Source organism: Protopterus annectens, chromosome 17.part0, assembly GCF_019279795.1.
Source record: "Protopterus annectens isolate FY-2018-M chromosome 17.part0, PAN1.0, whole genome shotgun sequence".
NCBI lineage: Eukaryota > Metazoa > Chordata > Ceratodontiformes > Protopteridae > Protopterus > Protopterus annectens.
The window spans coordinates 627,424,039-627,436,708 of NC_056751.1; the positions used below are offsets into that span (position 1 = coordinate 627,424,039).

The window sequence follows — 12,670 nt, forward strand, 5'->3', positions numbered from 1 at the left end:
TCGTTCAAACTAACCGTTTCATATACATCAGATGTCACATGAGCTTCCATTCTATCTATGTAATCAAACTGACCCATAAAAAACAAACCCCCACCCTTGCCAGGTTTCATAACTCGAATGTTACAAGAGTTCAGTAAGTCAATGTATTCCAACTCGCTCTTGGAACAGTTAGTTGTTGGAGCAGATCTTGGAACTTCCTTAGCAAGTAACGCTCTGATGTCCATCTCACTTACTTTCGCAAACATAGCTAAGGATGCTTGCATAGGTGGGCTGAATAAACTAGACACTCTCAATGTGCTTGTAAGAGCTGGATTGTTACCAAAACTTGCAGTTAAATTAAGCTTATGCACAAACATTCTCAGGTCCAGAATGGTTTTGACCAGATCAGCCCTTCTATCAGGCACAAATGTCAGCCCCTTTGCAAAAACATTAACGATCTCTTCATTAATATTTAGGGTGCTAAAATTGTATATCTTAAAGTCACCCTCATTGTTAATCAAAATATCCAAGAGCGAGTTGGAACACATTGACTTACTGAACTGTTGTAACATTCGAGTTATGAAACCTGACAAGGGTGGGGGTTTGGTTTTTATGGATCAGTTTGAACAGCAGTGGCAAACCTTGCCCTGACTCTAGAAAAGAAAGGCAAATTATAATGCTTTGTGAAAGTGTGAACAGAAGACCATGTGGCAGCCTCCAAAATGTCTTTAGTAGGGACACCCCTTAAAAAGGCTGCAAAAGTGGAAGCTGCTCTTGTGGTGTGGGTCCTAACCCCTTGAGGAGGAACCTTGCCATGAAAGGAATAACAGAAAGTAATACAATGTGCAATCCATTTAGAAATGGTTTGCTTAGAAATAGCTTTGCCCTGAGCTCCAGTGCAAAACTGACCAATAACTGTGCTGATTCCCTAAGGTCCTTAGTCCTGTCCAGGTAAAACCTGAGCTGTTTGTGCACATCAAGAGAATGTAGGATCCTTTCACCTCTATTTTGAGGATTAGGAAAGAAAGTAGGAAGGTGTATGGACTGACTAAGAGTCAGGCTAGAAACCACCTTAGGCATAAAGGAGGGGTTGGGTTCGCAGAGAGACCCGATCTGCATGGAAAATAAGAAAAAGGCTCCACAGCCATCACAGCTTGCAGCTTCGAAACCCTCCTTGCTGACGTTATAGCCAAGAGGAAGGCAGTCCTCCAAGAGAGAAACTTTAAATCTGAAGTGGCAGCTGGCTCAAAAGGAGGAAGAGTGAGTTTCTCTAGAACAAAATTAAGATCCCAGGCTGGAGTAGGTGCCCTTCTGGGAGGTTTTAAGTTGCAAGCACCTCTGATTTTCATCAGGGGATGAGAGAAAATGGGTTGTTCAAAAGAACAATGAGCAGAAATGGCTGAAGCATGTAGCTTGATAGAGGAAAACAAAAGACCACCCTGAAGCAATTCAGCCATGTATTCCAGGATCAGAGGAAGGGTAGGCTGAGAAGCAGATTCTCCCCTAGCCTGCATCCAATGAGAGAACCTTTCCCATTTGCCAGTGTAGGATGTCCTAGTGCTAGGCCTCCTGGTCTCCCTCAGTACATCAACCACCTGCTGGGAAAGAGAAGAGGAAAAGGAAGGAGTCATACAATGAGCCATGCTGCCAAATGGAGAGACTGAAGATGAGGATGTAAAATGTTTCCCCCTTCCTGCACCAAAAGATCTGGCTTCAGAGGAAGATGCCAAGGAGGAAATTGGGAGAGACTGCAAAGCAGTGGATACCAATGCTGTCTGGGCCAGTCTGGAGCTATGAGAATGGTCCTTGGTCTTTCATCCCTGAACTTCAATAATACTCTGGGAAGAAGAAGAGGGAAGACATAAACAGACAGCAGCATCCAAGGGAAGGACAGAGCATCCACTCTCCAGGCTCTGCTGTGATGCTGTCTGGTGCAAAAAAGAAGTAGAAGGTGGTTGTCTAGGTAGGAGAAAAGATCCACCTGAGAAGTTCCCCAACATTGAATGATGCTGTAAAAGACTGTTCTGTTCAGTTGCCACTCGTGAGGATCCAGGGTCTGTCTGCTCAACTGGCCTACCAAGACACTGAGCCTCCCTGGAAGAAACTGAGCTAGGAGATGCAGGCCCAAGGATGCTGCTATGGACCAGAGATTCACAGGAGGTAAGAATGAGTCCCTCCCTGCTTGTTGATGTACCACATGACTGTGGTGGTGTCTGTCCTGACAAGCAGAGCTCCTGGAGAAAGAAGATGCCTGAAAGCTAGTAAGACCTGAACTATCAACTCCTTTAGGTTTATGTGCAGGTGCATCTGCTGTGCGTTCCAACGTCCCTGTATGCATCTGCCATCCAGGTGAGCTCCCCAGGTGTAGTCCGATGCGTGTGTGGTAAGAACTTGAGTGGCAGGGGGTGGGCAAAAAGGGATGCCTTTGTTTTGTAGACATGATGTCACCCACCATAGAAACTCTGTCTGCAGACATGGAAGCAGAGGAATTATCATATCCAGGTCCTGTGTGTGCTGACATAAGGTTCTTGAGGTACCACTGCAATCTCCTCATATGCAGTCTTGCATATGGAAACATGAGAATGCAAGAGGCCATGTATCCCAGAGCTTGCAGGTATTTCCTTGCAGGGAGCTGGGACAGACTTTCCAAATCCTTGAAGTACACTGAAAGAGATGCCTGCTTCTCCTGGGTGAGATATATCATCTGGGTGGCTGTGTTCAGACTCGCTCCCAGGAATGTTAGCTCCTTGGATGGCACCATTTTTTATTTTTCCTTGTTCAGAGTGTAACCCAGGGAAGAGAGAAGAGTCTTTACAAATTCTAGATCCTTTAACAGCTGTTCCTGAGAATTTGCTTGAATTAGACAGTCATCCAAGTATGGATAAATCTGAATTTTCTTCTGCCTGCAAAAAGCAATGACTGGAGCCAGGCACTTTGTGAAAACTCTGGGAGCAGTAGATAAGCCAAAGGGCAGTGCAGAGAATTGATAAGGTTGCTTGCCTACTCTGAAACAAAGGTATTGCCTGCAAATTTCCCTGATAGGGATGTGCAGGTAAGCTTTTTTGAGATCCAAAGTTACCAGCCAGGAGTCCTTTTCTAACATTGGCAGCAACTGCTGCAGAGTGAGCATTATGAACTTTGGAATTACCAAGAAATAGTTCAGAATGGATAAATCTAGGATAGGACGCCAGGTGCCTTCTTTTTTGGAACTAAGTAAAGTCTGGAATAGAAACCTTGGGCTACCTGCTGAGCAGGAACTGATTCTATTGCTCACAGATGTAACAGAGACAAAATTTGCTTTTCTACTTCTGCCCTTTGGTTTGGAGGAGTGTCCGGGAATCCTTTGGGTACTGGAAAGGTGTGGAAAGAAAACCTGTGTCTTAGGGATACAGTTCTGAGTACCCATTTGTCATCTGTGATGGTGGCCCAGACATTTGCAAGAAAGACCAACCTTCCCCCTAAAGGACTCTCCGAGCAAGCAAGAAGAGGCAGAAGTTGGACAGAGTCATTGAGAATGTTTAAATTGAGATGTAGGCTTAGAACTTCCCACCTTGGAAGTGGAAGCATGCCAACACTTAGACTTTTGAGGGGTAGCCACCTGCCCACTAGAAGATTTGTATCCTCTAGTCCTAGAATGGTTCTCTCTGCTGGTATCAGGAAACATCCAACTGTTAGAAGGGTAATTCCTGCTAAAGCAAGGAGGTTGGACTTGCAGAAAATCTTTAACAGTTTGTATAGACTTGGCCTTATCCTCCATCTTTTTGAGCACTTCCTCTGCTTTGCTGCCAAAAAGACTGCCCTTATGCAAAGGTACATCCAAAAGCTTAGCCTTGACAGACTCTGGAAGGGGCTGTTCCCTGTGCCAAGCGTGCCTTCTAATAACAGATCCAGTAGCTGTAGCCCTGCAGGAGGCTTCTAGAATGTCAAAACCACAATGTAAAGAATGTTTATTGACAAGACTGGCATAATTCAGCAAATCCTGCATATCCTTACTCTCTGCCAAAAGAGGCACACTTGCAGTCCTAAACTTAATAACCTCCAAGGTGTGCTGCTGGTACTTAAGCATATGAAAAAGACAATTAGTAGACCTAACAGCAACAGTGGCAGAGGCATACACTTTCTTACCCCACCTATCTAGGTTCCTAGATTCCTTGTCAGAAGGAACAGGATTTTTGGTAACAGGGGCCTTAACTCCTTTATGGCTTTGAGAAATAACCTCTGGATCAACCAATGGATTCCTGACAAGAAACAAATGAGAATCAGGGACTCTACAGTACTTGTCAGGTTTCCTGGGAGCAGGAGGAACTGAATTTGGAGTCAAGGAATTTTCCAGAAAAACATCATCAACCACTTCCAACACTGGAGGAATAGCCAGAGGCTTATGCTGTGGCAAATCCAAAAACTTCCTAATCCTATTCTTAGATTGGGGATAATCCTGACTTTCCCATTTAAAATGCTCCCTGAGAGTATTCAAAGTATCACCAAAGGAGAAATCCTCTGGAGGAGAAGCAGAAGGAATGGACTCCACTGGATCTGAATCCTCAAAAGGAGAAAAAAACCTAAGAAACTTCCTCTTCATCAGCAGAAATGCTAAAAGTATCAGAACCAGAATAAGACAAAGCCTCAGGAGAGACATCCCTACCCCTTTAGAAGGAGGAGGCTGTAAACCCCTAATAAGAGTCAAAAAGTCATTAGCCATTTTAACCATTTGGGATTGAGGGGAACGAGAGGGAAATGGAGCCTGCTTTTTCACAGGCTTACGACTGGAAGATTTACCTGTAAGTCTGAAGGACTTGGGAGGCCTGGCAACAGCCAAAGTCGCAGCAGAGGTCATCAGTATGAGCTTGCTGTCCGAATGAAGAACGGAGGCCTCGGACACTGGAGCCAGCATAGCAGCTCCAGATCCAGCTAAAGAGGGGAAAGGTGGAAGGTCAGAAGACAAAATGGAAGCTGGAGGCCTGGGGGACACTGAAATGGTCTCAACCGAGGCCTATGGTTGAAAATCCGCGGGCTGCAAAGGCACTTCACTGGCTACAGCAGGACTGACGACCAACTTAACATCATCCAAAGACTTGATCCTCTGAAGCCTGTCGCGGTCCTTATCCTTACGGTTCTTAGGGATATCCGAAGCCTGAAGACCAGCAGATGCCATACCAACCAAACTCCAAAATGTTTAGCTAAAAGCTTAGCCCAATGACAAATAGTATGCAGATTAAAATAAGCACAGTGATCACACTTAGGAATGTCGTGGTCAAGGCCTAAACAAATAATACAATAGGAATGAAAATCTCTATGGGGAATCTGCTTTCCACAGGTAAGACAATTATTAACCTTTTCTGACATTCGTTAAGACAAGAAAAGAGGATCCCCAATGGGGTACTTAGCTGTAATTGACTTCAACTTTGTAGTCGGAAATCAAAAAGTAAACTGCCGACCGGCACTCGTGCAAAAAATGCTTCTGCTTTGGGCACCGCAGCAAGGAAGACTGAGAAAGTAACGTTGGCTGCCCCCTTTTGTATCAGATGTCCTGACGTCCTTTACAACCGACGACAGCCGATGTCATATTTACTTACCGTTGATATTCTGGCCGATCGAGGGCTACCAGGAGTTGGATAACCCATTGGTTAAGACTGCAACAGTGAAACACGATGGACATCCAGATTTGATGAGGCTAGTATGGGGTGATGAGTATCAAGTTCCTTCTCAAGTAATTGGCTTTCTGAAGAACTTTGGGTATCAACGGAAAGGGAGGAAAGGCGTACAGGAGACCCGAAGGCCAATTGTGGACAAGTGCATCCCTTGGGTGCCTCCCCCAGAGGAGGATCAGGGCAAAGTAGCTGCTGCATTTGATGTTCAGGCATGTGGCAAAAAGGTCGCAGCAAGGCTGGCCCCATTTGCAGAAAATCTTTTCTGCCACTTCCTGTTTTATGGACCATCCGTGAGGCATCAGAATCGATCTGATGAGTCTGTCCGCTATCATGTTGGATTTCCCGGAGATGTGCATTGCTATCAGAAAGCGTTGGGAGGAGGTTGCCCACTACCATACTCTCATGGCCTCTTGACAAAGGGGGTAAGATCTGGTTCCTCCTTGTTTGTTTATGTACCATACAACTGACATGTTGTCTGTCTGTACTGCAAAAGTTCCCAGTGGAAGAGAGTCCTGGAATGCCTGCAATGCTAAAAGCCCTGCTTTTATCTCTAGGACACTGATGTGCAAATGGGCCTCATGATCCTGCCAAGTGCCTTGGACTGTCTTTACCAGATATTGCCCCCCACCCTATCTGGTAAGTATCTGTGGTCGCTGTAGCTAATGGCTGGGGAAGAACAAAGGGTCGACCTAATGTCACATGAGTGGAGTGAAGCCACCAACGAAGGTCTCTCTTGCAAGATTCTGTTATCAAAATTTGGTAGGACATGGGTAGTTCCTGCATGGACCACTGAGTGAACAGTAGCTAGCCACTGTAGAATTCTCATGTGCAGATGTGCTAATGGAATCAGGGTTATTGCTGCTACCATGGTCCCCAAGACTTTCAGGACCGTTCTTGCTTGTACTTTTTTCTTGGAAAGTAGGTTTATGACCTAATCTCGTAGGACTTGAACTCTGTTGGAGGAAGTTTTGTCATAATTTTTGTTGTATCTAGATTTGCTCCTATAAAAACGATACAGTGAGATGGCAACAAGGCAGATTTTTCATAATTTATTGTGATTCCTAGGTGAGAGCAGAGCTGTAAGGTGGTGTCCCTCGCATTTGTTAGTAGATGCTCAGTGGTGGCGGTTAGGAGCCAGTCATCTAGGAACAGAAACACTCTGAATCCTAGGCATCTCAAGTGAGTCATAACCACTGCCATACACTTGGTGAACACACTGAAGGCTGTAGTGAAACCAAAGGGCAGAGCTCGAAATTAGTAATGACTGGTTCCCAGCCGAAAGTGCACATGACTCCTGGATCGCCTGTCCATTTTTATGTGGTAGTACGCATCCTGGAGGTCTATAGAGCACATTCAATCATCTTGTCCCAGAAAAGGGATTATTGACTGCAGTGTTACTATCCAGAACTTTGACTTTCTTACTGATTTGTTTAATTTGCTGAGATGCAAGATGGCTCTCCAGTCCCCTGTTTTCTTTGGAACTAAAAGAACCTTGAGTAAGTTCCGGATCCTATTTGGTCTGCGGGGACTGTCTGGATGACTTTTTTGTCTAGCAACTTTTGTGTTTCTAGAGTTGCCTGTTCCCTTTCACTGGGTGGGACATCTGTGATGTTTTTTATATTTGGGACAGGGAAAGAAAAGGGTATAGAGTAGCCTCTTTATTCAATGTTTTGTACCCACTTGTCTTTTGTTATTTTTAGCCAGGCTTCAGGGTATAAAGAAAATCGACCCCCGAATGCCTCCAGAGATGGACAGACAGGCCTCATTTCAGAAGCGCTGAAAGGGCTTACCATGGAAAGATTTCCTGTCACCCTGATTTTGAGGACCCCCTCTGCCGTGTGGTCGGCATCTTCCACTGGCATTTCCTCCTCTGCCCCTGGGGGAAGAATCACCACGTGTGCCCTGGAAAGCTCTCTGGGATTTTCAAAACCACATTTTTCCCCCCTTCTGACCCTTTGGGTAAGTTCTGGTAGGTAGGGAGAAAAGGAATCCAATGGCAGAGAGAGACTTCCTTCCTGTTCACACCTGGTTAGTGTGTGTCTGACTTTGGGCCCAAACAAGGACGAGCCATCGAAAGTGGCGTTAACAAAAGAAGATTTAAAAGGGTCCGCAAAATCACACAAGCGCATCCAGGAATGTCTCCTTAGGGAAATTCCTGAACCCACTGCCCTGCTTGCTCCATCTGCTGCATAAGAAATGAGCCTCATGAAGGAGTTGACCACTGAGGTTAAGGTAGAGAGCTGAGAGGAAATCTTGTCTAATACCCCTGCAGCTACTAAACCTTGGAGTGCATCTTCTAGGTCTTTCAGGAGATTTCTCTGAAGCCTAGTGAGGCGAGTCAGATAATTCAGCGATCTGAGTGCAAAAGTCACAGAAGAGAACATGCGCTTTCCATATCTGTCCATCTTACGAGACTCTCTGTTCAGTGGATGGACTGACGAGGATGTCTCTGATACTTCTTTTTGGTGGCTGCAGCCACCACTATAGCATCTACTGGGACACCCTTGGTAAGAAACTCCTTGTCTGAAGGTGCACTGATAAATTTGTTCGGCCTCCAAGGAACAGGTTCCACTGAATCTGGAGACTCCCACACCTTTCGACTAACTACTTCCATGAGCTCGTCGATGGGCGGAGACCCAAAGGCCTTCAGGTATACAGTCTCCTCCTCAGAAGAGTTGATGGGCTTCCAGACACTTCTCTGCTTAAGTATTTCTAGGATGTCTGTGAAGGAGACATCCTCAAAGGGTGGCCGTGGGGACCCTTCCAACTCATCGAGGTTTGTATCAGAAGTGATGGACTCCTCTGGGGAGTCTAAATGCTTCCTCTTGCATAGTCTTTTTCATGGGACCACTTCAAAAGGTTATTCTGGAGACGTTTCAGAAGACAGGGGGGTCACCCAATGGGGCATCCTGAGGCCTAGGGTCTCCGTGTTTTTGTGGATGCAATGGGGCCGTGACAGACACCGGTGCCTTTTGGGGAAGAATGCCGGACCTGAGAGTGGACCTGCCTGTGGAGACAGCATTATTCTCATTATCTCTAAAGCCCCCCGCCCCTTGTCTGAGGAAACTCCCTGCTCCGAAGAACCAGATGGAATTCCCAGAACCAAGTTGTTCAGCTCCGAGGCTGAGGCAGAAGCCAAGCTCCCCTGTGCCGAGGCCCCGAGAGGCAAGTTTGGATCCGGCAACTGTCCAATCTGACTCCCCTTCCCAGATCTGACCGGAGAACGTCAGCTCCTAGACTCCTTGACCTCAGACGGTACCTTGGACGTCAAAACAATAGTTGGGCCCAAAGATCCTGGGGCAGGTCTTGGCTCCAACAGTTCCACTTCAATCAGTTCTAGACATTTTGGCTCCAAGGTCTGGGATCGGCTCAGAGGAGGAATCAAAGGTAAAAGGGTAGGCTAAGTCAGTTCCGAAGTCCTGTGGGTCAGATCCGACAACAATTTGGCCAGTGCCAGTGTCCTCAATAGCCTCCACATGACGCGATCCACATCATCATCTGAAAGGCACCAGGAGGAATGAGAGAAGGGAGTAGGGGATCTTGATGCCTGTAGTAATGGTGAACATAAGGTTGGAGATACCAGTTTCAACTCCAAGGACCAGCTCCGTATCTGAAAACCCAACGGCTCTGAAACTAAAGAAGTTGGGGTGGAAGGTTTCTTGGGCCCAGCCATCTTCAGGTCCAAAGTTGACATATTTTGCACTTTTTTTTGCCGGCTCCAACTGAGGGTCCGAAGAAGAATATGATCTCTTTCCACCCTCGTCTGATTTGAACAAGCGGGAGTGGCCCGACTTTGAAGGACCCTGACCTTCTTTACTAGCCTCTGAAAAAGGGGTCTTCAATAATCCTCTGAGTATGTTTATTTTTCCTCTCCAAAAGCACCCTGTGGGTAAAGGAATGGCATATGGCACATGACTCTTGGAGATGTACCACACCGAGGCAGTACACACAGACTGCATACCCGTTAGTGACAGATATTTTTAGCTAAAATTTTCACACTTTCTAAACCCAGAGGTCTTGCTGTTTAGTGGACATGACAGAAAAGAGGCAACAACAAATACCAGAATTCTCTTTTTTTATTTTTTAGAAACCAGAGAAAAATTACTCTCTAACCTAAATGGGCAAGACAGCCCTCTAACTCAAATGAGCTTGCCTGGTAATTAACAGAGAGAGTGGAAGACAAGGTTTGGATTAAATGGCTCTCTAAATTAAATGAGCCTAAAACTATGGAAAAGAAGCCCTTGACTAGAAAGGGCTTAACTACCAGAAGCTAATAACTACCACAATTTACAACTCTTTTTTTTTTAAACAACAAATAAGTACAACCAAAAAAGTTAACGGGCTCTGTAACTTAAATGAGCCTAGAAGTTAAAGAAAAAGGAAGTCCTCTAACTAAAACGGGCTTAGGAGAAATTTAAGATGGGATAGGGTGAGATAAAAGGCCTTGAGGGAAACAATGACAGCTAACGGCACAAACAGCAGAAAATGGACACTCTAATAAACTTAACAAACAGTAACTGAAAACAAAATTAGTAATTAAAGACTAATTATCCCAAATATAAAGTAAAGAAATTATTTCACTTAGCCAGAGCCAGTCGAAAGCACCCAATTATGTTTAGTGACAAATGAGATCTGGGAGCTTTCCTAGGGCATCATGGGATAGGGTCATAGACATGAGCTAGTGGAAGACCTCAAGCTTTTGTATATGGCTGAATTGGAACCAAGGATCGGTTCCGAACCCAACCAATGAAGAACGAAGGAGAGATAGGACAACATCACATCCGGTATTTACTTCAAATGAGAACTAGATTCCTAAGGAGGAAAACTTTGAACATGACACAAACTTTCTCTCACTATATGCTTACATTCCACAGTATTACATGGCATTTCAATCTTATTCCTTTCTTTCTGTGTGTGTGTATTTCATGCAAAAACTGGTTTAAGCAACTTCAGCAGATTTACTGCTAAAAAATGGTATACTCATGTTCCATGACCTTTAAACCCCAAAAACTTTTAAAAAGGCTGGCTTACTGTAAATAAGTAATATAGTCTATGTTACACACAAACAGGATATGCACTGATTAGTCCTCAAAACTGAATAGTTATGAGTTAATAAATACCCACCTTCCTTTAGATTTAAATGGGATTGGCTGGAAGGATCAGTCATGTGATCTATCATTGTTTTCACAACCTCGTCAGCTGTTGCCATCTGTCAGTGTGAGAAAACATGTCAGAATAAAATATATAATTCAGTAAAGTGAAATTATCCAAAGTCAAACTGAACTAATAACTGCTTCAATGTGATAGGGGCACTGACCTTTGTTCTACGGATTCCAGCCTCTCCATGGATGCCTGAAACATGTCATCATAGAATTAGAAGTACTAAAATGCTTTATACAGAATTACAGTAAATGAAACAGAATTTAAGTAACAGATCATTTATTTAAAGACTATACACTCTATGTTTTTGTCTAGTCCAGCATACCAGCCATTAACTCTGGCATGCCATTAATTGTTCTATGGTCACTGATCATCCCAAGGGTGGCCTTTGCTGACACAATACAGGTTGTGGGATAAGGAAGAGGCCATAATCTGTAAGCAGAGGCAATGGAGAGGGGGCATTTACCTATTTTCTAATCTCATAAACGTGGATTACCATGGAACAGAAGGAAGGCATACTTATGTCCGCATGTACACAGTAATACCTAACTAAAGTACTGGTCAGTAACTGTCATTGCAGGCAACTGGACCAGTAGCCTCTGGGTGGAATCAGCCCTGCAGTACTCGTAAGTAATACCCTCTTCATAGGGATGAGGAGACATGTCTACTGTTCTTCCATTCTAACAATTCCCAAAATGGGAAGGCAAGTCCACTGTCACTCTTCTGTCAAACCCCTCCCCCAAGAGACAGGAAGGGATGTCCTACAGACAAAATATTCAACCCCTGGATGAGAGAGGGATCTGTTATCACTTCATGCAGACTCCCTATATGGATGAGAGTGCATAACTACTTACATTACACCCCAATTTACTGGTGGAAGGGCAGGCCTAATATCAATTTTTCACAACTTACCACCCAACTTGGAAACATAAGCAGACCCCACTGTCATTCCATCCCAACCCTCCCCCATGGGAATGGAGGCCTGCTATCACTCCATCCCAACCCTTGCCTCAGATTAGAAAGAAGGCCTGCTGTCACTCCATCCAAACCCTACAAAACAGAACTGAGTATGCTTAACAAATCCAAATTATTGGTGGTACAGTCGGGCAAAAACCTTTTGCCAAAAGGGCAGCACTTTATATCTCTCAACACATGCACACATATAGGTTAAGTGTGTGTGTATGTGTGTGTGTATGTATATATATATATATATATATATATATATATATATATATATATATATATATATATTTATGTATATATATATATATGGGTTTATGCCTAAATATTTAGATGGAAATCTGAAAACATGAAACATCGAAGAAGAGACATGAAAGGAACCTGTATGGTTTGAGACTGGGGAACACTGAGAATTGGGGTATCCTTTCTCCACTGTGGTGTGATCTTGGAGTTTGTGTATGTATAATTACCAGGGTGGGTGTGGGGGTGCATGAGACATTTTTTTTCTCTTTATACTGTTTTCTATGTTCCAAAACTGCGGTGGTGGTGCTGCGGTAGCATTGTCACCTCACAGTAAGACGTTGTCCTGTTCGATTCTCAGCTAGAGCGTCTTCTCTGTGTAGACATGCATGAAAGGGTGTACCTTTGTTGAAGGTTGTGCGTCAGGGCAGGCAACTCGGCACGTAAAAATCTACTGCCAATCATTAGCGGACCGGAGTTCCACTGTAGCAACCCCTAACCGGGAAAAGCCGAAAGACACAACAACAACTGTTTTCTATGTTCCGTGTTTCAAGATTTATGTCTTACAAGTTAGACATTCAGTCTTGTGGGAGTGACACAGATCCATATTTATATACACACACTCTCTCTCTCTCTCTCTCTATATATATATATATATATATATACACACATATACACAAACA

At 44.4% G+C, this 12,670-nt stretch overlaps 1 protein-coding gene across 3 annotated transcripts in view; it reads right to left on the bottom strand.

The window, feature by feature from the left end:
• TKFC (triokinase and FMN cyclase) overlaps positions 1-12,670 on the bottom strand; it is a 574,388-nt gene that overhangs the window by 273,605 nt on the left and 288,113 nt on the right. For all 3 annotated transcript variants that reach the window (XM_044059497.1, XM_044059496.1, XM_044059495.1), the window contains exons 8-9: positions 10,945-10,979; positions 10,752-10,836 (exon numbers count right to left, since the gene is read on the bottom strand). In XM_044059497.1, coding sequence (XP_043915432.1) covers positions 10,752-10,836; positions 10,945-10,979 — 120 coding nt within the window. The remainder of the gene's footprint in view (positions 1-10,751; positions 10,837-10,944; positions 10,980-12,670) is intronic.